Below are 26042 nucleotides of genomic sequence, written 5' to 3' on the forward strand. Positions count from 1 at the left end.
AGACATACTGAACATTTCGTTCTCAAAAAGAATATTGGATCTACTCTGATTTTTCATAATCTTCTTAATTTTCCTCTTTATGCAAAACTGCTTCAATATAAAAGATTTTAAATCTGATACCCTTAATAAATGTGGAGAATTTAAATCTTCTACTCCTTAAACAAACATAGCATCATGGAGAACAAGATGTTTTATACAAGTTATTAAAACATCAGTATAAACCGCGGTTGATGGATTAAACGTGTGTGGGGGTATTTGCATAAAAAAATTCAATCAATCAAGTTTTATAAAATATATTTGTAGAAAAAAAATTCTCTTAACTCAAATAAGACCCATAATTCAGCTGGATGAAAATGTGTACGTATCAGGAACTGATACCAATGTGTTATGAATTTGGCACATGATGAGAAAAAACAATGTAACACAGCAACATGGGGGTAATTCAGGGTTTAAAAATATATATACACTGCCTTTCCTAAAATTATACACTATGCATATTATGGAACATTTTCTTTATATTCCAAGGGGAAATATAACAATTTTAGGGGAAAATATAGCTATTTTTTGCATGGGGGGAAAATAACAGTAAAAATAGCAAAAAAAATCACTGTATGCCATGATTGCTTATTATTTTTCTAGCAAAGTAATACAGTTGTTTATCTCTAGCAAAACAATGTCAAAGAAAATTAAATAAATATTTACCACTGATAGAAACAGTTACATAACCTTAAATGAAAACAACAAACAGCTTGATATTGTCATAATTAATTTATTAGTGTGCCTTAGGCAATTAACCTAACATTGATAAAATTAATGAAAACCAAAAAAATTGCAGAATTACAATAAGAAACTCTACTACCATATAAAATCAGAATGATAAATCTTATATGTGTCAAAAAATAAGCAAATTGTAGGTTTTATCTTCTTCAAACACAAAACTGGGTCTACTAAAAAGTGTCAATGAAAACACACATACAAATTTACGATATTGGTTGAACTCTTAATGTATTTACTTAGGGGTAGTCGCCAAAGTGGCAGGGAAAATTTATGAGGTATGCGTGGTACACATATGTAATTATTTAAATGTAAACAGTATAGAGATGGGGTAATGATGGTGTAAAGTTAGCAGAATTCATGTCATGCTTATTTAAAGAGCTCCTGTGAGTTTCATAGGGGAAAAATGTGTGTTAATCTATTTTCTTATATTTGAAACATTTAGAAAATGCTTTATGTATAAAACAAGAGAGATAATTAACACTACGCAGGATCAAACAGTACTAAAACAGGAAAACAGACATTCGGATATTCAAAAATTCTTTCTTTTCTTTTGTCAGTTGTGTAGAATTAGCAATACAGGGATTCTTATAAATGTTTCTTATATCTGAACTGTCTTTTTTAAGTGCTGCACAGTTTAGCAATGTTAGGTCTATGTTGTAAAACTCAACACTTTTTGTCACTTGTGATTTTAACCCTTACCCTGCTAAATTTCTATAATGAACTTGTCCATCTTTCAATTTGGACAGTACTATTAACTGTTAAAAGGGGTGCTTATCAAGAATATACTGACTGAATGGCACTTATCAAGAATATACTGACTGAATGGCGAACAGTGCAGACCATGATTAGACTGCAGGCTGCGTAGGCTGATCTTGATCTGCACTGGTCGCACTTGCTGCCAGCAGGCTAAGTGTTAAACAATTTGCAGATTAATATTATTAAACGGAAAGATTTCAAAAATAATATCTTTTATAAAGAAATTTTATGTACATTTGATCTATAAATTGTAATATGATAACCAGTCATAATTCTGGAGCCAGCATTTCACTAATTACACTCTTTAAGAATTTACAATAAAGGGGGCGGAACTCTACCACATAAAATGTATAATTATTCATAATCGCACAAAGACTGGGCTTTCTGTACCTGTAATTATTCAGAGTTGTACACTCTTCAAAGGGGTAAAAAATGATTTACAGTTCTCAAACAAATTTGATGATAGCCCAGTTAATGTGAAAATTTAACTTTGTAGATTCTCTTTTAAATGGTAGAAATGACAAAATCAAGAAAAAAATTAAAACAAATTATGTCAGTAGTTACTGTACAAAAGAAGCACATAACGGATAGAAAAAAAAGTGATTTATCAATTTGAGCAAAGGCACCAGACATCATAGTTTTTTGTACAGTTAATAACCTTAATTTGTTAAGAAGTATCAAATGTAAATATCAAATTTTATATAATGCACAATACATCAGTTGTGGTAGATAAGATTACACAAAAAACCTGCTATGCACTTGAATAACTGTCCTTATGTTGTATAATTTCAAAATGATGAGGGCTAATTAAATGTTATTCAAGTGCAAAGAAAAAGGTAACAATTTTAACATAATTATTTCAAATATTTTAGGTTCATTAGTTTGAAATGTTCAAATTGTAATCTGTTTCAAAGAACATACAGATTTACATAGAATAGGACCATTAACAATAAAATTTGAAACACTCATTAAAATATCATCCCAGGTAACAGGGGGTATTTTGAATGATAATAATTATAGACTCTTAAAGACTTCTGGAGTCTTACTGTCCTGTGATATTATGCAATCTTCTTGGCCAGCTAATATTTTAGCCAGGATTTGTTCTTAGTTAATATAGCTATTAGTTCTTGAAAATCTAAGTTGTAGAACAGACATATTTTTCTAAAACACATTATCATAATTAAGGCCAATTAAAATTTAACAGTGACTTACCCACTGCTGAACATAGGGCAACAAGCAAACACACCAGGGCCAAGTTCAGGTGTAGATATCCTCTGTACATGTCTGATGTTTTCAACTCTGCAATGGATAAAAATACAAAAATACAGTTTTTATATAGCCTTTAGATATTTCAAAGTGCATCATATTTAAGGAAACAGTCTACTTTCAGTTTGACAGTAATTGAAGAGTATCCTCTCGGGAGTCTGTGTCATACAATTTCCCGCGAATTTACGGACAAGGATAAATTCGGTACCGGAATCGAGCGATATTTGGGAGTACATTGCTAACCATGTATTAATAAAAAGATTTTGCAACTGATCAAATATACAACATCTTCAAATATCTGATTCACTGGTGTTAAATATCGTCGAACATATCTCAGTTTTTACATACATTTAAAGATTGATATCGCATCTGATATTTTGCATGATAAAAGAACGTAGGGTATACTTACACAGTAGAATGTAAATAACATCCTTTTTTGAATACATTATTTCATAAAACTTAGTACTGTACTTTGACCCAAAACAAGTTGATATCAGATAAAGTTTAAATAACGTTATCCAATTTTAATCTATCAACTTTCATAAATTTAACACAAAATTGTTCAATTTATCTCTGTCGAATGTCAGCAAATTTATACATGAAGTTTTCTAATTAATTTTTGTTTCTGTTATCTAAAATCAAGTTACATAGACACAGAAATCTTAATAAACACACGGACGAATCTCCCCTTTGTATTACTTATCAAAGAAATGATGTAAACACATATCTGAAGTTTAACTATCACTTTAGTACGACAAAAGTTCAAATGTTATCCCATTTGTCTTTCCTTTGTGGTAACACAAAAATGGGGCTACAATCCACCCTGATAATATATCGTCATATACAAGTTCAGCTCCACATCGTTGAAATTATCCACAATTTACACCGTATTATAATACGGCTCCTCAATCCGTAACTAGTCACAGAAAATCAAATAAATGCATTAAATAAAAATATATAATCATGTAATTATATTCTCCTAATGATCGCATTTTTTTCAATTAGTTAATCGTCATACATTACTTAATGCGTTTCTTGCATGTACTGAATTCCTACATCATACTCCAACTATTCATACCATAATTCCATTTTAATATCTATAAAATCCGTTAAACTTCATCGCAACGCCATCAAATAATATCACTTCCAAATGTAACAATGACAAGTAAGCAAACAACAAAACAGTCATAAATCAGCTATAATCATTTGCTAACTATCAAATACGTCTAGTCAGCCAGCCAGTAGCATCGACACTGTTCATCTAAACCCTTTCCTACTTCATATCGTCTCTCTATCAATTCCCCTCTTACATCAACAGTACATTGACGAGCGCGGCGAACCGTGAGCAAAATGTTCTATCTCTGGCCTAGTGTTTTGAAACGGTCTTTATATCCAGTCGTGTCTCTCACCGTTCTTTCATTTCCTTTCTTAATTATTTTACTTTGTGTCTATTTGTTGAGTTAATAGAGTTTTTCTTGATTTTTGTATTTAAGTCCGAACATTTCCGACAATATAACAGAAAGCGATAAAACGTTTTCATAGCATTCGGAGATTTAGAACGAATGTATGAAAGTGATTTAGTCGTTAGATTAATATGATATGATGATGCATTGCAATCCTGTCTCATTTGTTACGGAAACGCATTTAGAATCGCTATCAAAATGAGCTAAGTGACTGGAATATTTGCACAAAATTGTGATAAGGCTAACACAATGTTTGATTGAACCGAATCCGATACTAGAGGAAGCGCATCTCATCTAATAGCATTTGCTTTTCAAACGATGTCTTCGCTATCGCTAATTAACCGGTCGCATATAAAACAATTTAATATAATAAAAACCGATAAAAATCAAAATGGAACATGAAATTAATGGAGAGAAAGATGCATCTTCTGTGATATAATGTCATTTTATTGCTCCGGTTGGTTAAGAAGCGTACAAAAATACACTAATGAAAATGATCAAAATCAAAACATGTGCGGCATAAAATTTCGATTTAATTAGTGTATAAATTTTGGGAATTATGACTAATGTCAAGGAAGCAAACAAATGTTTAAACAATCTGATACGACCAAAGTGATACAGTGGCTGAAAATGGGTGCGATGCTTTATAAAGCCGTTATTTAAGCAAAGATTAACAGATTGTTATTCGCAACAGTGGCTAACTGATGTAAGAAATAATTGTGTGTCTTTTACATAAATGAAGATTTCTGACTTGAATACCTGGACCTATTTCAATGTGAAACATGTCTTCTCACAGACTTCGTAGTCGTCAAGAACGTCGCGAAAGATTATATAATTATCATTTTTGTGATAAGACGACGTCGGAGACGAGTACCATTTCATTCTAAAGTATAAAGAATATGATTAACTATGACGGCGGTTTATCTTCACACTATTGCTACAATCAAAGATTAAATCCATCTTACTTAATTTTTGAAAACACGAAACGGAAATAAAAGATTAAATGAACACTTTAGCCACATATCTGTAAGAATACTCGTTCGCAGAATGGGAAAATATATCGCTGTATAATTGAGGAATTCCTGTATAGCCAAGTATCTCAGAATTACATATCTCACTTGCTCTTTTATTCAGTTCATTCTCCATTTTGGACGATGGATTAATCATTAACTGACTACTTCCTTTTCTATTTAGCACACTATCTTTTTACTGGAAATATTTTTGCGGTAGTTTTTCGTACGTAATGCAATAATATTGACAATTTAGTTAATCTGAATTCGCGACATTGAAAATATGATTATATATATCTGTATGTAAATTTAACAACGTGCCTATAAGTGTATTTGTTAAATAAACTTTCTGTTCTGTTCCTTTTGTGCTTAATGGACTGCGTCAGACAGTTTTAGTATTGAATACGATTCGCAATTATTTTGACAACAAAAGAAGAGCGTAGTGTACCTTTAAACATTTTAACCTCTTTAATACTAATCAAAGTGACATTTTACTACGTCACCATTTTGTATATCTAAAAATGTTTAAAGATGCGCTATGCTTATCCATATGTGCTCATCTTACACTAATATTTATCATTTGATATTGATTTAACTAACAATATTTAACTTGTTTATAATATACGTACACACTCTGTATATGTAGAACTGCAAGCAAAACTAAATGTCATAAATTTGTTAAAAAAACTTTCATTTTTTAAGGCATTACATAAAGGTATTCATACTGTTCTATACATGCATTTATTAGTATGTATCATTTTTATCTTGCACACAGTCCTGTTTATACACATAAACCCGATTATTCTATGTTTGCAAAGACACAGTGCAGTTAGTGTTCAAATTTTGAGGTATAAAATAATAGGCATAGTATATCTTTAAACAAAAGCGAAAAAAAAAAAGAATACCAACAAAAAATGATCACTACCTGATATAAAATGAGCCGTGCCATGGGAAAACCAACATAGTGGGTTTGCGACCAGCATGGATCCAGACCAGCCTGCGCATCTGCGCAGTCTGGTCAGGCTCCATGCTGTTCGCTTTTAAAGCCTATTGGAATTGGAGAAACTTTTAGCGAACAGCATGGATCCTGACCAGACTGCGCGGATGCGCAGGCTGGTCTGGATCCATGCTGGTCGCAAAGCCACTATGTTGGTTTTCCCATGGCACGGCTCGAATGTATTATGCAAAAGAGAAAATTCAGTTCCATTTACGTCTGTTTTATTTCATGAACGAAAAATAAAAAACAAAATCTAGCTATTCAACATATTAAATACCGATAATAGTAGCAATCATATTGAAATCTAAAATTATTAAAATTTTACATCAAACTGCAACATAATTTTATTATAATCTAGTGCATTATATCAGAGCAAATTTCAAAAACCTTCAGACCTCTTACCTATCTTTATTTCAATGTGGACCTAGACACTTGAGACTAAACAATACTTTAAAAGCTGTAAAACGTAAGCCATTTCTGCAATGCCTCTCAAACCCTCTAGAAACTCCAAGATAAAGACTTGTATCTTGAATGCAATCAGCCGCTTTTTGCTTACGAAACACTTGAGTAATCAGCTCTTATATATACTTTATCCCCATTTCTGTATTGTTAATAATGGTATCATGAACTCATTATAAAATGTGAACACTCTTTCAACTAGGTCAAATCTTCAAAAGACTTTTATGTTATAAAATGTTCTATAATAGAAATAACCAAACTTTTAATTTAGTCTTTTTACGATCTTTATCCTAATTCAACAATAGAGAATGGGATAGAACGTATTTTAGCCAGGGCTAGACTGTTCTTACATCAGTGGCACTGAAAATGATAATATGAGCCGCACCATGGGAAAACCAACATAGTGCATTTGCGACCAGCATGGATCCGTGCTGTTCGCTTTCAAAGCCTATTACAATTAGAGAAACCGTTAGCGAACAGCATGGATGCGCAGCCTGGTCTGGATCCATGCTGGTCGCAAATGCGCTATGTTGGTTTTCTCATGGTGCGGCTCAAATTATCATTTTCAGTGCCACTGATGTAACAACAGTCTAGCCATGCTGGTCGCAAATGCACTATGTTGGTTTTCGCATGGCGCGGCTCAATTTTTCTTTTTGTGCATGCCTCTGTTGTTTTCCCTTTCGACTCAGTTGCACTATGACAAATATAGGAAGTTGGATTTTTTTGTCAGGTTTCTAAAACGATGTGAATCATATAAACTATTTATTTAGAAAATATATCAGTCTGGATGCAAAACAAACCACAAGTATCATTTCTGTATATAAGTTCGTTTAATCTCTGTATTGTTTTGGTTTCTTGAAAATAAACAAAACATGCTTTCGGTATAACTTTTATGAAGATGTTAGCTTAAGCAACCACCATTTGTTTGTATATATTTTATTTGTTCTATGTAGTGATGCAGTTTCTTCGTCGCTACGTTTGTTTCAATTAATCATCAATCAAACAGGGATTTTGATACGAGACAATTCACTGTGATTGATGACCCATGCATTTACTGAACATGAATCATGGAGAAATTACACAACTCACACAGAACATTAAAAAAATGGAGATATACTTCCGAAAAATAACCTCTATTTTGTGAACCATATGCACAATAATTACATTTTTTAGACTTATGCTTAATTAACGAAGGTTTTGCAAATTAGGAGATACATTTAGTTTAGGTTTTTTTATCAAGTCATCAACAATAGTTACAATAAGAATAACAAAAATAATCATTATAATATGTCAGCTATTAAATTTTAACTATTTTACAGTACCTGTTAGATAATGTTCTTACATACATTTTATCTGCTTTTCTTCGAAATCGACTTAAAAAGTGACTTGAGCAAAGTAAAACAAAATGATGGATTTAGTTTATTAAAATATACATTTGAAAACTGTATTTACTAAACTCAGAAAAAAAAACAAACCACTCCATAATATTATGTCCATCAGAGAACGGAAGTACCATGCTCTACATAAAAAACTCAGAGAATGTCAGTAAATGGGGTCACTAATGCTTAATTAACAGTGTTTTCATTGTAAAATACGTACTATAAACAGCTAATAGAGCACTTGTACTTCCTTACTTATAATAGATGCATAATTCTGGAGGTATGCCGAAAGCATTCCGGTAAATATTTGCTGAACATTTTGCTGGTAAACATTTGCTAGTAAATATAACAAAGAAAGTGAATAAAGTCCTGTTGTCAGTTTTTTTAACATAAATCTGGATACGAACTAATCATGTGAAAGAAATTTTCGTAATCGTGTATGCGTTTTGTTGCCTGTCGCGTAAACTTATTTTCATTTAATCTTCGTCTACTATTATGCTCCTACCATAACACAACCAAACATTATCATAACACGGTAAACAGCGGCACCCTACCAAATTAGCATTTGAAATAAAAAAAAAATTACATATTTAAAAACAAAGTTAAAACAGAAGTGAAAGAAAAGTTTTGTCAAATTAGTGTTTAGATAATCTATCTATACTTAACCTAAATTCCAATACTTCTTCAAAGGAACGAAAAAAAAAAAAAAAAAAAAAAAAAACACGAATTTAAACATTTGCACTAATAAAATTTTAATTTGTGAGAGCAGCCTGAATATGCATAGCTGCTACAATAGGTTAATTGTTCTGGACACAGCGGAAGATCAAAGTAAAAATGTAAATATATTCAAGAAGTATGATCATGATAAATCAAAGGCGTCCATCAATCATCTTTATATACTGAATTTATAATATTCAAACATTTAACACTCGTAAATGTTAATGCATTTAAGGATGTTTTATGAAAATTGATGTGGATATCTACTGTTTAAATTTCCACAACGGATACACATCCTTTCTGATCCGATCATATCATGGCCCATATCACATGATGGCTCATATTTTCCCATTGATCGTCCCATTTGATAGATCATTTGATTGTATATCATAGTAGTACTACAGATAATGGCATATCATGGTAATCATTAGTTCATATCGTATCATACGAATACATGTTTCATATCATCTGATAGATCATTTGATATCATATATGTATCATATTAATGATCATGTAATGATAATCAAATAATGAAATCATATCATAGCTGTAACTATATAACACATCTTTCATAGCTCGTATAATACCATAGCTCAAAGTATATCAAGCAAAATATACATTATATCATTCGGTGGATCATAGCATATCATGCATTAATTGTCCATATCATAGCTCATTTTACATCATAGCTCAAATTATTTTTGTGAATATCATATCATTATCATATCATATCATATCGTGTAATATCATGTCATGCCATTTATTGTATCGTATCGTATCATATCGTGGCACATGTATAAATTGCACCTAGCTATTTCGCCGTGTGGCTTCTTGTGCTTATTGTAATGCTGTTTACAAACGTTCTTTTTTCTTCTTGCTGACATTTCTCTCCATGACGATACCGTTTGTTCAGTGATTTATTTGTTTCTTATTTCCGTGTACATATCAATAAACTTCCAAACAGCTTTAAAGAAAGTGTAGAGCCACTGTGTGGTCTGAACAAGTTATTTAGGCATCAAGTCAACCAAAGCCTTTGTTTCTTTGAATTTGCATTTTTCATATATTTGACATCAAGGCGTATCGCCAAAGTAAGACGTATGAACAGAAGTTCAGACAGATTTTAATCTACTTCAAAGCCAACTGTTTAGATATTACCTTGTATATTACATATCAATACACTTTCCGATCCCCAGTTGTACATCCTTGTCTTTACCTTGTTTTTTTTTTTTGTTTTTTTGTTTTTTTTTGTAATGATCAACTTTCAGGGTGCTATAATGCGCATGTCATCACACCGTATTTTGATTCCGTGTCGTGTCCATTCAATGTTGTTGTTAAAAGAATATCGCTTAAGCCGGTGGTAAGGTTCGTAACTGGTGCTGTACATCTCAATACCTTTCATGAACATACACATTCAAACCGAGTGTGCTAATTTTTTTGCTCGGTATCCTTCAGAATGATGTTCTTGTAGATTTTTTTTTTCAAAATATGATAGAAATACCTGGGTGGATATAGCATAGAACACATTGATATTAGAACAAAATACATATATATTTCATTTTAAATATACTTTATGCAGTAATATAGAACTAACTTTCATATTTAACACGTTATAATTACATGCATATATAACATATCTATGTCTCCACACGAATAAATTAACATAAGTTCGCCAAGCATTCTTAGTAAAGCTCCTGATCTTTATAGATATGTAATATTTAATAACTCGTTTAATTATTCATGTCATTTCCGTTATATGCAAACCACTTATATAATTATCTTCGCACACTTTTTGTTTAAATTGCGACTATCATGGCACTGTCTCCTTGTATCACCTGTATAAATAGAACTTGTTCTGACCGCCGACTCGTGTCTCTGTCTCAATGAATTCCGATTCTCCAATGCCACAATGACACACGTATTTTAAAATTTCTTACTTGTGCGGGTAGGGGTAGCTTTAAGTGCAACAGGTGTCAACATTCAAAACAATAGAATTCGAATTTAGACATACACGTTTCTATAACACTCCATTTACTGTTCAAAAATTGTGAATATACACAATTGCAAATTCTTGTCTCTGCTGACTGGAAATACTGTCCTGTAACCATGTATTTTTGGGGGCATTTTAATGCATTGTGCCACCCAGCCAGTATCGCTATTTTGAGAATATCACCGGGCTAATATACTTATCTCCCAAGCATGTCACCTAGCTATCTTCCGAGTACGTCACCCGGATCAATATAGCTTTCTTTCATACATGGCACCCGGATCAATATAGTTATCTTTCGAATTTGTCACCCGGATCAATATAGCTTTCTCTCTTGCATGACACCCGGATAAATGTAGCTATCTTCCGAGTATGCCACCCGGATCAATATAGCTTTCTTCCAGACATGACAACCGAATCAATATAGCTATCTTCCGAATATGTCACCCGGATCAATATAGCTTTCTCCCTTGCATGACACCCGGATAAATATAGCGATCTTCCGAGTTTTTACCCAGATCAATATAGCTTTCTTCCGAGTTGTCGCCCAGACCAATGTAGCTATCTTCCGAGTATGTCACCCGGATCAATATATCTTTCTTCCAGACATGACAACCGAATCAATATAGCTATCTTCCGAATATGTCACCCGGATCAATATAGCTTTCTCCCTTGCATGACACCCGGATAAATATAGCGATCTTCCGAGTTTTTACCCAGATCAATATAGCTTTCTTCCGAGTTGTCGCCCAGACCAATATAGCTTTCTTCCGAGTTGTCACCCAGATCAATATCATCCAGACTAATATAGCTTTCTTCCAAGTTGTCGCCCAGATCAATATAGCTTTCTCCCGAGTTGTCACCCAGATCAATATCACCCAGACCAATATAGCTTTCTTCCGAGTTGTCACCCAGATCAATATAGCTTTCTTCCGAGTTGTCACCCAGATCAATATAGCTTTCTTCCGAGTTGTCACCCAGATTAATATAGCTTTCTTCCGAGTTGTCACCCAGACCAGTATAGCTTTCTTCCGAGTTGTCACCCAGATCAATTTAGCTTTTTTCCGAGTTATCAGATCAATATCACCCAGACCAATATAGCTTTCTTCCGAGTTGTCACCCAGATCAATACAGCTTTCTTCCGAGTTGTCAGATCAATATCACCCAGACCAATATAGCTTTCTTTCGAGTTGTCATCCAGATCAATATCACCCAGATCGATATAGCTTTCGTCTGAGTTGTCAGATCAATATCACTCAGACCAGTATAGCTTTCTTCCGAGTACGTCACCAGGGTCAATATCATTATCTTCTGACCTTGTAACCAGACCAATATAGCTATCCCCGGACCAATATTACTATCTTCTGACCTTGTAACCAGACCAATATAGCTATCCCCGGACCAATATTACTGTCTTCCTATTTAATTGGCAAATTAAGTTTTCTACCACGCTTGCACAGTGAAGACCCATTTTGTTCGTTTGTAGGCGTATTTGTAAATTAACTGATAAGGACGCATTTATTTGATTTCTTGCATCAGAATATCATTAATTACAATCTAGTAATTAAGCAGAATGATTTAAATAACACTCCCGAAACACATCTCTTTATCGGGCAAAAGTCAAATAAATCAAATCAAAAAGTTTGATAAAGATCCCATTTAAAATCTCAACATAAAAGGCTCAGACGCTTTTGCAGTCTTCTTATAAAATCATTCTATTCACGGATAATGTATAATATGAATACGAATGATGTAGAACAACTTCACGAATTACCATGACAATGGACGCACTAACCCAACAACACGTGTATGATTTGTTTATAAGATGAACTACGATACGAGAGCTTGACAATGTCGCCGTGCTCACAAGACCACAGATAGTAAGATAGTGGAAAAATACATTAGACAGAGATAATGATGAAAAATGACATTACAGAGGCAAAAAAAAAAATAAATAAAAGATGGCACGGGTAATGGCTATACACTGCAAAACACAAGAAAACCTTAAGGAAAATATATGACTAATGAATACAGGAAAAAGATAGAATTGCAAAATATGAAATGCAGTATAATAATGTACTGTTTGCGTTTCATTCTGAACAAGAAGCCAAACTAAAACCGCCACAAGGACACAAAAATAAAATATAGACACTTCCACACGAAGAAGCCAGCCCGCAGTAGCGAATGTTTGGTTGGTGTATAAAACAGATATATACACGACAAAGTAAACAAAAAAGACAAGATTACTTAACGTTCAGCCTGCTGGCGGCAAGTGAATCTGCCTATGCGTCCAATGCAGACCAAGATCAACATGCACCTCCATGCAGGCTGATCATGGTCTGCACTGTTCGCTATTCAGTCAGTGAATAATAACTGGTACTGCTCAAAATGAATGATGAACCAGTTTATTTCAGAAATTAAGCAGGGTAAATGTTAAAAGGAACTGTGTTGAGCACGGTCAGTGGCAAATATTACCGGGCAGATTGTGTAGAAATCCCTACTCTTCATTCCTATTTACCATCTATATCCACCGAAGGTTCGACCTAATTGTCCCAAGTGTAAACAAAAGTTATCCCTGCCAAATGCACACGTAATGGCATACTTTAATTGATTTATTTCACGTATTTGGCTTATAGTAATAAACCACAACTTATAATTTGATAAGTCTAAATATAATTCAATTGACATGCAAAAATGCAAAATTTTGTTACGCTCGCTTATGAAATGCATACATGATGAAAGATGTTAGAGTCCGCACAAAAAATCATGTAACGAATGGTCTGTCGCTCTAGAATAACAAAAGGTCACGGAAATAACTTCTGTAATTCAGTAATTAAATATCAAATGAGAGATTGTGATGTACTTATTAATGTAAGTTACAAATATACCAGTAATGTTTTAGCATAAGCAACGACAAGATTTTCAGCTAGAGTAAGAACTCTTTCAGCGATGTAAAAGGTTTTGAGAACGGTGTTAATAAATATATAAATTACCTTAATTGCTTTAGGTGTTCTGTTTCCTAGTCTATGATGGAATATTTATTTAATTTCAAACGACTTTGCATCCAACTCACATTGATGATTGGCATTCTGGTTTACATAGAAATATACCAGGCCTATAGCTTTTCACAAAATATTTGTCCTCAGTACGGCAATATTTTCTTCTTATTTCAAGAAAAAAAAAACGAACAAAAAATAAATAAACAAATATACAAACAAACAAAACAAACTAGACAGTTAAGCCGAAAGAAAAATATTATAACTTTGAAATATAATACGGAATGAAACCATCAGATAAGTGCAAAAACATCATAACTGTTTTATGGCATAATATATATATATATATATATATATATATATATATATATATATATATATATAAAAACAAAAAAAAAAAAAAACAATCAACAATGGCGACCACAGGCAGTAGTTTCGAGATTTCGGTAAGATAATAAGGTAATTTAACCATGTATGTATGAATTCTTTTTCAACAGAATCGTTGGTTTCTGTCTCGGTTTCTTACGGTATTGTTTTCGCTGCTTCAATACAAACAGAAAAATATTTTTCTGGAGCGAAATTTAATTTCTATGAAATGCAGCTTTAGATGTACTATCCTACCTAAAGTAATTTAAAATCATCAAGTGAACTTAAACGTTTATTTTATATACACTTTAGATTATGTATTTTAACGCAAAATCACACTTTTTTTTAAAAAAAATGGGGAAATATACTACTAGGAACAAAGAGAAACTATCATGGTATCTGCTTTTATTCGATTTTATATAAAACAATAATTAATGCAAGAATCTACTAAATAAATATAGTTCGTCGTAGGTCGTTTACAGCAAGAGAGTCTCCTCCACGGATGTAGGATGCGGTTTTACCAGCACCGGCGAAAACACATCATACTCTCATCTAGTTAGTTTGTGGCTATTGGCATTGTTTTATGTTTATGTCTTTATATTAAACTTAGGCCCCTAAATCTTTTAAACGAATATGTAAAACTAAGCACAAGTACTACACAAACATTGCTTCTTTTCCTTTGTGATTAAAATGTCTGCAGTTATTTACTTTACCAATTTTAATTTTATTTTACTTCAGTAAAATGCAAGCTTTTTATTACGAATTATCATTTTTATTATGAAATGTAGGCAGCAAATATTGTTTGCAAGACGATAAGAGTTTATTTACACATTACCTTTATCTATGAATGAGTAACAAAAAGCCAAAAACGTATGTTTTATGAACTCTGTTTATTTTAAAGACAGCAGCAATAACATTTTAACTGGTGGGAATTCGTGATGATGCTTTACATTTAAATGTTGTTTTATGCTTAAAATTAGTTTTTCTACATTACGTTGAAAATTTAATGAAGGCGTATACTGCACCATCATCTTCAGAAAACGATGATTCTATATAAAAATGATATAAAACAGGACTTCATTGATCAAAGACGCAATTTACAGCAGTCGTTTTGAAATTAGGAAACATGCTTCATCACCCAGGGTGCACTGTTTAATATCTCGATATCCTGACATTACACGGGCCAGGAAAAGACAAGGAAGTGATAGCTGCACTTTAGAACTTACTACGATCCTCATATGTGATATCTTACCAGACGTCAGTGAAACTTTAGGTAGCACTTTTTACGAAAATTCAGGCAAGATATACGATATGGTACAAGATAACTTTCCATTACTTATCAAAATGGAAACGATTTCTGACAATGTATTCTTGTGTTGGTTCGATAAGACGTCAGGAATGCACCAACATACCAATACAGAGAAATGCATTTTCAGAATAAATGTCTTTTTGGTAACATCATCGTAAAAATATTAAGATACGACCAGCCACTGCGGTGAATAGAAAGAAAGATTACTAGTAGCAATATCTATATACAACGACTACAACAAACTTATATTACACCTTTTCTAGTGGACCACATGTTTCATCTTAGTTTCGGAATTATATCTTTTAATCCACGCAACTTCAAGTTTGCTATAGAAACAGCATACTGATACTGCATGAAACAATCCTCTCGCCCTCCTGCACGAGATCCCAAACGATCCTAAACAAAACAGAAACCTACGTCCGATCCAAGGAGCAAACAAAAATACAGGAAAACACAATGAATTAAACCAAAAGTGAAACAATCGTAAGGGAAAAATTTACACTTACTTGTTAACGTACAGAATGTAAAATCACATCAATATGAAAAAGTAGCGTAATAATCTCGTTATTTCTCCAGGTGGAACACTTATACTTATGACATTGCATCTTTCATATAATATCTTCTAATGGTCTATTTGCTAATTATTAAGTGAGATTTATTAAACACTCCAATTCAGATGCACTTCAAGATCGTTTTCATTCAAAACTCATTGTAACCCATTAGAAAAGTAAACAACATTATGCAAGAAATGTGGATTTAATTTTTATTTATCTAGAGTGCCGGTTTAAACTTTAGCCAAGGTTTGCACACACTCAACAACTCTTTATGGTGATATTTGAACACTAGAGGAGATACGAGGACAGAACTGGGTCGCGTCACAAAAATATGTACTCCAAAATAAACACTTGGCTTATCGGGAACACGAAAATTTCATTAGGGATTTATTTTATGACAACTGGTATAAATTAGCATAGCTTTTATGTCGCATATATTATCTTACATGTTTTAGCGGTGTTTTGATGGTCATTTAGAACGAAGAATTTTGCACCGTTGGGCTGTTTTGGTCAATTTGATTGAATTCTTTGTAGGTTTTAATCAATAACAGGTCTTCAGTAAAATTCTATGTATTGATACAGATTTAGTATAAGCTGAAATATTCAAGACTCCATTTTTTGAAATGAATAATTCTATAGCAGACGAAAGAGGGGTACAACATAGTTTTTATGTAAGATACGGCGCTGGAAAACAAACAAGAGGCATAAGTGCAAAGGTTTTATATGATCATCTTCAAAGTTCTGTATTATTATAATGACAATGATTATTAAGATTTTTCAATATTTGGACATGAAATACAAGTTCAAATATCAAGTTTATAAGAATTCATATTACGTTTTATTTCATGTAAGAGGAAAACTTTTAATGTTATCGTATTCAACGTTGTTGCTTTTGTCTTCAGACTGAGGGCTAATATAATAATGGGAAATCGCTTTTAAATATTTGTGGAAAAATCCCATCGCAGAACCATGTTGCAATAATTCATATGTCTGCAGCCACTTTGACACGATGCAATTTAACCAATATTGGAGAAACTAAATTATTTACCATAAAATGTGAATGGATCACTTTCAGTTGTTTACAGCGGCAGTAATGCATTATTAGGAGCCGTAAAACACCACCTCAGTATACAAGGTTTAGTGTTTATACTACCGATCTGAGCTTATCTCCCTTTCACAGACTTCACCGCCGAAGCTCGTAAATAAACCCGTGTCTTTATGGTGTCGCGTGGCCTCATCATTGCCGCGTTAAGGGTTATTTGTAAGAGACTGTCAAACACGGGAGTTTTATGGAAGTTAGATGGTGTTAAACGGGTAATAAACATAGTCTTTATTGAATTGAGACATCGAAATGATTGTACGTACAAACAGTAAAATTTGTGTTTATGTGCATAGATAATTTACCAGATTTTGCGGGTTTTTTAATTAAATATTACAGACAAACATGACTTTCGCGTTATAACGATTTCTGATACGAGTTATTATTCACCGACTTAATTAAAACATAGTAAAATACAAATAAGCTAAAATCTTATTTGTACTTTGTAATAATTTTACCAGATTTTGTATGTTCTAAACCAATGAAAGTCAATTATATTTTCTCCTGAATCCAACATTCGATCAATTCTTGTTACCTATGATCTTAAAAAAGATAAATAATGTGTATAAATTATTTTCCAGACCGACCGTGCATTTTTTGCGCATGTTATTATATTACCATGTGCATGCGCGTGAGCTGGAATGCGAAGCACATTGCTCTCGTAACATTTAATATTTCTTGTTTGTTAATACAATAAATATTTGCCTTTGGTTATTAAGGAAGAAATTACTGGCTTGCGCTAAGCGAACGGTATTTTGGGAAGGTACTTGAAGGCACTGACCCGGAAATTCCCACCAGGTAATACCAATATCCGATTGAAGCGAAAATTCATAAAAGCTTGTCCAATGAGCTCGACAGGGTAGTAGCAGCTTACCAATCCAATGGTCTCCAGTTTGATATCCGAGTAAAGTGACGATTCTGTTAAAGCTAACATGTGCATATCCACTGACTCTTCAACTCGATTATGTTGGGAATTTGACAGATCTATATGGAGATATCTTATATTTAGCACTTTTACAAATTTATTTTTTCTAGCCTTTATTCGAATTATATACATTGCTTCGATACATGCGAAACAGCATGGCCAGAAACATTAAAGCAATATAATGAAAGAAGTTTACTATAATGTATTTAATGTGCATATCTGTTTTGTAATATATATTTACCTTTAAAGTCCATATATTGGCACGTAGCATACCGTGGGTGACCGTTTCGGCCATAACATTAATTTTGCCGGTTTACATCAAAGGGAGCGTATACATGTAGTATGTGTACACTGTAACGATCAAAGAAAATGTACAAATAAATAAATGGACATTTACTAAGTGTTGAATGTTAACTTACATTACTTAATGTATGTTTATTTGTAAAATGTTTTTGTTTTTCAAAGACCTTTGCTTTGTTTACATTCATAATATAGTGGGTAATTTTGCTTACTTCTGTCAACATAGTTTTAGTACTTGTATAAAATTAGCGTAAACCATTTGTTATTCACGTTTGTAAACTATCACCTTTCATTCTCTTTTTTTTTCCCCATTTTTATCAGAAAATGTTACAGGATAGTCTTCCTGAGCTGAAAATGCGAATTAATTTGTGGGTTTGAAACCCCGTACATTCATGATATAGAAATCTTTTATACATTAGAGAGAAACTCTCTAGCTGGCAGATTTACTATATTCAATTGCCTGTCCAGGTCTCTAGCTGGCAGATTTGCTATATTCAGTTGCCTGTCCAGATCTCTAGCTGGTATATTTTCTATATCCAGTTGTCTGTCCAGGTCTCTAGCTGGCATATTTTCTTAATCCAGTTGCCTGTAGCCTGTCCAGAACTCTAGCCGGCATATTTGCTATATCCAGTTGTCTGTTGCCTGTCCAGATCTCTAGTCGGCAGATTTGCTATATCCAGGTGTCTGTCCAGGTCCCTAGCCGGCATATTTGCTTTATTCAGTTGCCTGTCCAGGTCTCTAGCCAGCAGATTTGATATATCCTGTTGTCTGTCGAGGTCTCTAGCCGGCTGCTTTGCTATATCCAATTACCTGTCCAGATTTCTAGCTGGCAGATTTGCTATATTCAGTTGCCTGGCCAGGCCTCTAGCCGGCTGTTTTGCTATATCCAGTAGTCTGTCCCGGTCTCTAGCCGGCTGATTTGCTATATCCAGTTAACTGTCCAGGTCCCTAGCCAACATATTTGCTATATTTAGTTACCTGTCCCGGTCTCTAGCCGGATGATTTGCTATATCTAGTTGCCTGTCCAGGTCTCTAGCTGGCAGATTTGTTATATCCAGTTGCTTATCCGGGTGTCTAGTTGGCTGATTTGCTGTATCCAGTTGTCTGTCCAGGGCTCTAGATGTCTGATTTGCTATATCCAGTTGCCTGTACAGGTCTCTTGCTGTCTGATCTGTCCAGGTCTAAAATGATATTTGAGAGTTATCTGGGGTTGTTTCTCCAGTAATTTGAAAGATCGCCATATTACCTTAATTGTGCCAGTGTTACACAAACAATGAAGTTCCCCTGGAAGACAAAGTCAAGAACGCTTTTACAAGTTTAATAATCCAATCGCTTTTTTTTCACGGGTTTTGCGTATATAGCATTATGGCTCACAGGGATAATGTCTGCACCTACAAATGTCTCATCTGATGGGCATTATTTAGCGTTGAAAATCTAGATCCGTGGAAATATTGGTACGAACTCGAATAGGATTTCTTATTCCGAAACAACACAACCCATTTTGATGGATTTGCAAGATCAAAATGCACTGTAATGATTTACACAGACGACACCAAAAACTGCACTAGTTCGCACCGATTGCAATAACAATTAATGAAAAACAAAATGATAAGCATAGGAAAAACAATTATGACATCTTGCGGTTTTATACTTTCTATAATAAAATATCCGGATATTGCAGTGTTGCCATTAGTTACATATGCGTGTTAAATGTGCGATGTCAGCTGTATTTTATGTAAATAAACTTGACCAGTTAACGTATCCAGTGTGGTACGTGCTTGTCCACAAGAAACATACAAGAAAAAAAGCTTTCTCGTATTACACTTCCAGACATGGAAATACATGAACATACAACTGTTACAAAGCAATGAAAGCGAAAAATTGTACACAAGCAACTGAATGCAAGTTGGATTATAAATTTATTATTTAAAATAATAGCATATATCCTTTAAGCAAACAGTGCCTCTGAAACAATTGAAAGATATATAAAAACATAAACACACAGATACGGTTTGACGTCACTTTAGGTACACTATATTATATACAGTGTACATGTTCTCTAAAGTCATTAAAGATGAAGTATTTCTAATAATTGTTAATATTTACGTCACATGAATTATGAGTATTTATGTAGGTCTGGAATGTATAACTAGATATAAATTACTGAAGAATTGGCTACTCTCTTCTGTCGTGTTTTCAGCTGAAGAAGGAAAACATCTATCATGTTCCGGTTATTAATCATTTGGTTGTGAATTTATTTAATTGAGGTAAATAGATACTTGGATATTTCAAATTCGAAATGACTGACACTTGGAAATGGTTTATTTGAGTAGTCTCAGAACAGGTAAATCAAAACTAGAATCGCATCATAACACAGACACAAGTAACAGAATAAACAGAAGAAGTGGAAACTCCAAAGGTCGCGCAACACGACATAAAATAAAAAATGTTGCAAGATCGGTTTGATTGAGCCTATTCGTGGACGGTTGTGGAAATGCATGCTACCGGCCATGCCCTCTGACTGAGCCTGTTCACGGACGATTGTGGAAATGCATGCTACCGGTCACGCCCTCTGAATGAGCTTGTTAATGGACGGTAGTGGAAATGCATGCTACCGGCCATGCCCTCTGAACGAGCCTGTTCATGAACGGTAGTGGAAATGCATGCTACCGGCCACGCCCTCTGACTGAGCCTATTTATGAACGGTAGTGGAAATTCATGCTACCGGCCAGGCCCTCTAGACCCGGGTTGAGCAGAAACACATGTTACAAGTACTAAAAACTATTTAGAGACATCAGCAGATGTGTTCATACGACTAAAAGGTTGAAAGTACTCAGAGAACGAACTGAAATGTTTTACTTGACAAGTATATCACAGGTCCAAGTATATAAGGTATACTGACACTAAATAGGAAAAATAGTCCTCAGGTTTTTGCTCTGTAGAGCTGTTTTCCTAATTTTCTTTTTTATTAATTTAGCTTTATTTGTTCAAGAAGCATTGTGTGCACGTTCCAATGTTCTTAATGTTGAAATTTAAATGTGTTCATCTCATTCGAATATCCATATACAATGTTTATATAAGATTATACAATTACTTATTCATTTTCCATTTATATTTATAAATATAATGTCTTATTCAAACCGTTTATAATGGCACGTTGATACTATTTATGAAATTTACGTGTAATTTCACGTTGATATTATTTATTTAACTTATATGTTATAGACAATGTACACTGTACAAGTCTCAAATAAAATATCTGTTTGTCTTTGCAATATTTTGCTGAAATCACATGACAGATCTATGCTTGACATGTACATTTTCACAATGAAATAATAACATTACATAATTTGTCATCGAAACTTAGATCATACACCACCATTATAATTTATGGTCTCATTTTTAGCTGATTTTGCAGTTTGTGTGTTTGACTGAAAATATTTTTCTAGCATCAAATATGACCCCCACTTTCTTTTTGATTTTTATTCAGCACTGACAATATTCTTCAAGAAAATGTAAGTTTCAACATTTAAAATGGGTCCTGATGTGTGCTGCAGCCATTGGAAATATGTCAATTTTATACAGAATAAAGAAGAACAGCTGTTTAGTGTGTTGTAACCATAAATACCCATTAAAGATTTTTCCGATAGAAAAATACAATTAATAACATATACAATAAATTCCATCTGCTTCATCATTAGTTATAAAATATGTTTAAATCTCTTGCAATACAATGCTAAAATGCTTATCGCCCTATATAGCCGTTTTATACATCTCGAATTTAAATGTTTAAAAGTTTACATAAATCATATTATATTAATAAAGAATAGTGAATATGTTTTGATGACTTATGGTATATGGAGATATTAGCCTGCTGTACCTAACAGGACCAACTTTATTTTGGACATTTCATACCTTAACATGTTTAAAATGATACCAAATTTAATCATAAAGGGTATATTTTTTTCATTAAGTATTAGAATATAAATTAGTCAGTGTGTTATATTCTGTGCCGATTTCAGAACAATTTATTATTCCAAAACAATCAAAGAAAATCTATACTATTGAAAAGAAAATGTGTAAGTAGACAAACAAAATTAAACCTTCAAGAATTGAAACCAAACTTTTTTTTAATAAAACGAATAATGTCACGACACAATGATAATTGAAGAAAACGTCACAACTAAAGCTGATTTAAAAAGGCAGAGCACAAAAGCAGTGACATAAAAAATCAATGCACCATTTGTGTTTTGGCACATGAAGATATTATAGGCTCTAGTGTATTCTCACGTCAATGGACACATGTAAAAAGCAGTTGACAAATAATAATAAACAAATAAAAAAATATGTTTCCTGGTAAGATTAAGAGGACTGGTATACAAGCCGCCAACAACAATTTTACATGCTACATCTAAACAAGCCATCATTTCAATGCGACAGATGCAAAAACTAGCCAAGATTTTACAAAACGTACACTTTTATGGCTATAAAAAGACTGTAACCACGTATTCATACATAAATGGATTGTATTTCCCGCAATACAACAACCCATTAAACGTTGTCTTACACAATCATCAGTACTAATTACAACAAAGTGTTTACAATATTATCTTGTCGTGCCCTAATTTCTGTGTGATGCACATAGATTAATAGAAAGGAATGTAAGAAAATTAAAACAACTACAGTTTTTATTAACTGAATAAAGAGTAGGTGATACAAACACAATGTGCTTACAAAATGTGCACTTGAATATTCCTTTGTAAGTGTGGGAATTCCTTTTTGGCGTAGACCTAAAATCCCAGTAAACAAACAAAAAGAAAATAAGGTGCCAAAGTAACAAAGAAAAATACATTATTGACTAAAACATCTCTCTCTCTCTCTTGGAAAACCGTTGCTTTACACATAATGTACCAAAGCAACCCCATTTGAAGAGCTCGTTCATTTGAAATGGACCATATTTCTACCATTTATTTTTCAGATGCAATTTATCTTCAAACATAATGAACCTTAGGCAACATCCAATGCAAGATTTACATATATTATTTTGCATCCATCTGTGCTAAAATGGTCTGTTCTCAAAGTGAAGTATTACATACAGATGATAGTTATAAATTGCCAGTACAATCTTACAGCTAGGACAGCGGCAACGATCTCTACTAAATCATTATACTTACTTTTTCTCAGATAATCCAAGCTATCACTGATCAATAATATCTACAACTTTCTCATTCTAGTATGTGTACTTCCTCGAAATAGTACTTACTCTTTAATAACGCTAACCTTATTTTAATTTGTACATAACGTTACGTTAATAAAATCCTTATTTTAACTATAAATGCTCGCATCGTTTATATTGCATTTTAAGGTAAGCAGTTATCCTCCGTGTAACTGAATCACTCAAAACCTTAAACACATCACAAGCTGAATGATGAATGTATCCGAAAGTAATAAGTGAGATGTATTCCCGAAAACAGTCTTTATCAAAAATGTTTCTTCTTCAAAATAAATTCAACTTGGCTGAACAAATATTAATCACGTGACCTCATTTGAATATGACGTTCCATTCTTGTTTAGCGATGTAAATATTTTACACCAAATCAAATTTTCCCTGTTTATCTCGTATAAAGCTAATTTTGAACACAGAAGACAAAAAGAGGCAAGATTAAGTTGTCAAATTGTGTCACCATTTGTATCAAGGAGGATTTTGTTTGTCTCAAACACCCTGCCATCCCTACCTATGCTGAATCGACCTCATAGTGGCCTAGTCACGTTGAATGTTATTCATCAAACAAATGTTTTAATAATAAATTAATGTTAAGGATAAGAGAGTATATAGGTAAGCCCTAGGGCGATGTTAGATTGATACTGCTATGAACAATGTCATTTATTAAAGTCATATTGGCATGTCTTGAAATGTTCAACTGTTATTTTGACGATTTTGACACTTGATGGAAAGAACCAGTACAATAAGGCTTGCTTGTGCACTACAAAACGAATGTTTAATGCTTATATCTAGTACAATACTGTTAAGATAAGATAAGATAAGATAATCTTTTATTATAGTGATATGTGTTTACGTACATAATAATGAACAGGCATATGTACAATAATAGAGAACACCCGGCCACACGGGCCTATAAGTCACCTTAATTAACAATGTGACATTTAAACGCAATTATACACAAATGGACAAATTAATGCTCATTCTATATAGAAACTCAATAATCAATATCAGTTTAACGTTTTTAAATGAAAATGATAAATAACAAACGTAGTTTCAGACCTGTAAACATATATACACATACACACACATATGCTCTTGTATGTTATGACCATTTTCATAAATATATTCTGATAATTACAAAATGCAAAATAAAGAAAGTGGAATATGTCTTCTAAAGAGAAAATGATTAAGAAAATTTTATAAAACATGCACAAATTTACATATACAAGACGACAGTACAATACTGTTTTTAAAATCGCAAACTAATTATTTTGAAGTTTCAAGTAAATGATGCTACAGATGACGGTCACTTTTTGTGCAAAAAATATGTATGAGTAATGGCATGATTAACACTTTCACATAAAACTGTGTACAAAATGACTTTATACACTTGTAAAATAAGATATGGTCTTGTAAATTTGTAGTTGATTGTCAAATATGTTCATCAAATACCCCACAAGTACGTAAATGTTACAAAAGTTTGATATTTTTCACATTAATGTTTTATTTTTAGAACATACTGCGAACCTTTCATTACACAGTCTGGTAACATGTTTCTGTCGTTTGAGTTCAACGGTGTATTTAATGTATGTAGCATAACAGAAGACGTTACTAATAAATGAGCCGTGCCATGGGAAAACCAACATAGTGGCTTTGCGACCAGCATGGATCCAGACCAGCCTGCGCATCCGCGCAGTCTGGTCAGGCTCCATGCTGTTCGCTTTTAAAGCCTATTGGAGTTGGAGAAACTGTTAGCGAACAGCATGGATCCTGACCAGACTGCGCGGATGCGCAGGCTGGTCTGGATCCATGCTGGTCGCACACCCACTATGTTGGTTTTCCCATGGCACGGCTCATTAATGATGGACATAAAAGCATAGAATGGGACAAATTGAAAAAAACTTTCATATCACAGCTTATTCACTGAGCCATTCAACACAATATGAATACGTGTTCAAACGTTGAACATGAAATGCGGCAGAATGTTACCATAATTCAAGAAAACATTTCAGGGTAATATTCTTTGTCCACACCAACCCTAAGGACGTTTCCCATAGTGCTTTTTTTAAACTTTACAATTGTTTGATGACATCCGTTGAACAAACTTCAAGTTTCTCACCTGGAATATTTTAAAAGTTTTATTTTTCAAATATAATATTTCAATGGTTCCGAGAATACTGCTCATTCTGTTACAATATAAAAGTAGAGTTAACCTGCCAACGGGTTAAGTTATTGACAGATTTTATAGAAGGTAATTTTTTCAGGTGTTGAAACACTCTTAGGTCATATGGTTTAATCATAAAACTGCAGTATATTTTGATTTACCGTATGCAAGTATTCCTAACATGATGTTTTTCTAAGAACTCCCTGCCACTCGCTCTCGCTCACTCACTCCTTGCCTTGTGGTAACAACACATTGACGAATAATCCAAATACCGGTTTGCTCCAAAATCATTAAATT

The 26042-nt window shown here is 33.2% G+C and overlaps 1 protein-coding gene across 4 annotated transcripts in view; it reads right to left on the bottom strand.

Moving 5' to 3' along the window:
* Positions 1 to 23866, bottom strand: part of LOC123547673 (fibroblast growth factor receptor-like 1) — a 100041-nt gene extending 76175 nt beyond the window's left edge. For 2 of the 4 annotated variants that reach the window (XM_053550788.1, XM_053550785.1), the window contains exons 1-2: positions 3209 to 4323; positions 2746 to 2832 (exon numbers count right to left, since the gene is read on the bottom strand). In XM_053550788.1, coding sequence (XP_053406763.1) covers positions 2746 to 2815 — 70 coding nt within the window. In that variant the 5' untranslated portion in view covers positions 2816 to 2832; positions 3209 to 4323. Of the gene's footprint in view, positions 1 to 2745; positions 2833 to 3208; positions 4324 to 15985; positions 16280 to 23531 lie in introns of those variants that run through there. The other 2 variants (XM_053550786.1, XM_053550787.1) reach the window with 2 other exon arrangements.
* Positions 23867 to 26042: the final 2176 nt, after the last annotated feature.

The sequence above is a fragment of the Mercenaria mercenaria genome, chromosome 9 (genome assembly GCF_021730395.1).
Source record: "Mercenaria mercenaria strain notata chromosome 9, MADL_Memer_1, whole genome shotgun sequence".
In the NCBI taxonomy this organism is placed as follows: Eukaryota; Metazoa; Mollusca; class Bivalvia; order Venerida; family Veneridae; genus Mercenaria; species Mercenaria mercenaria.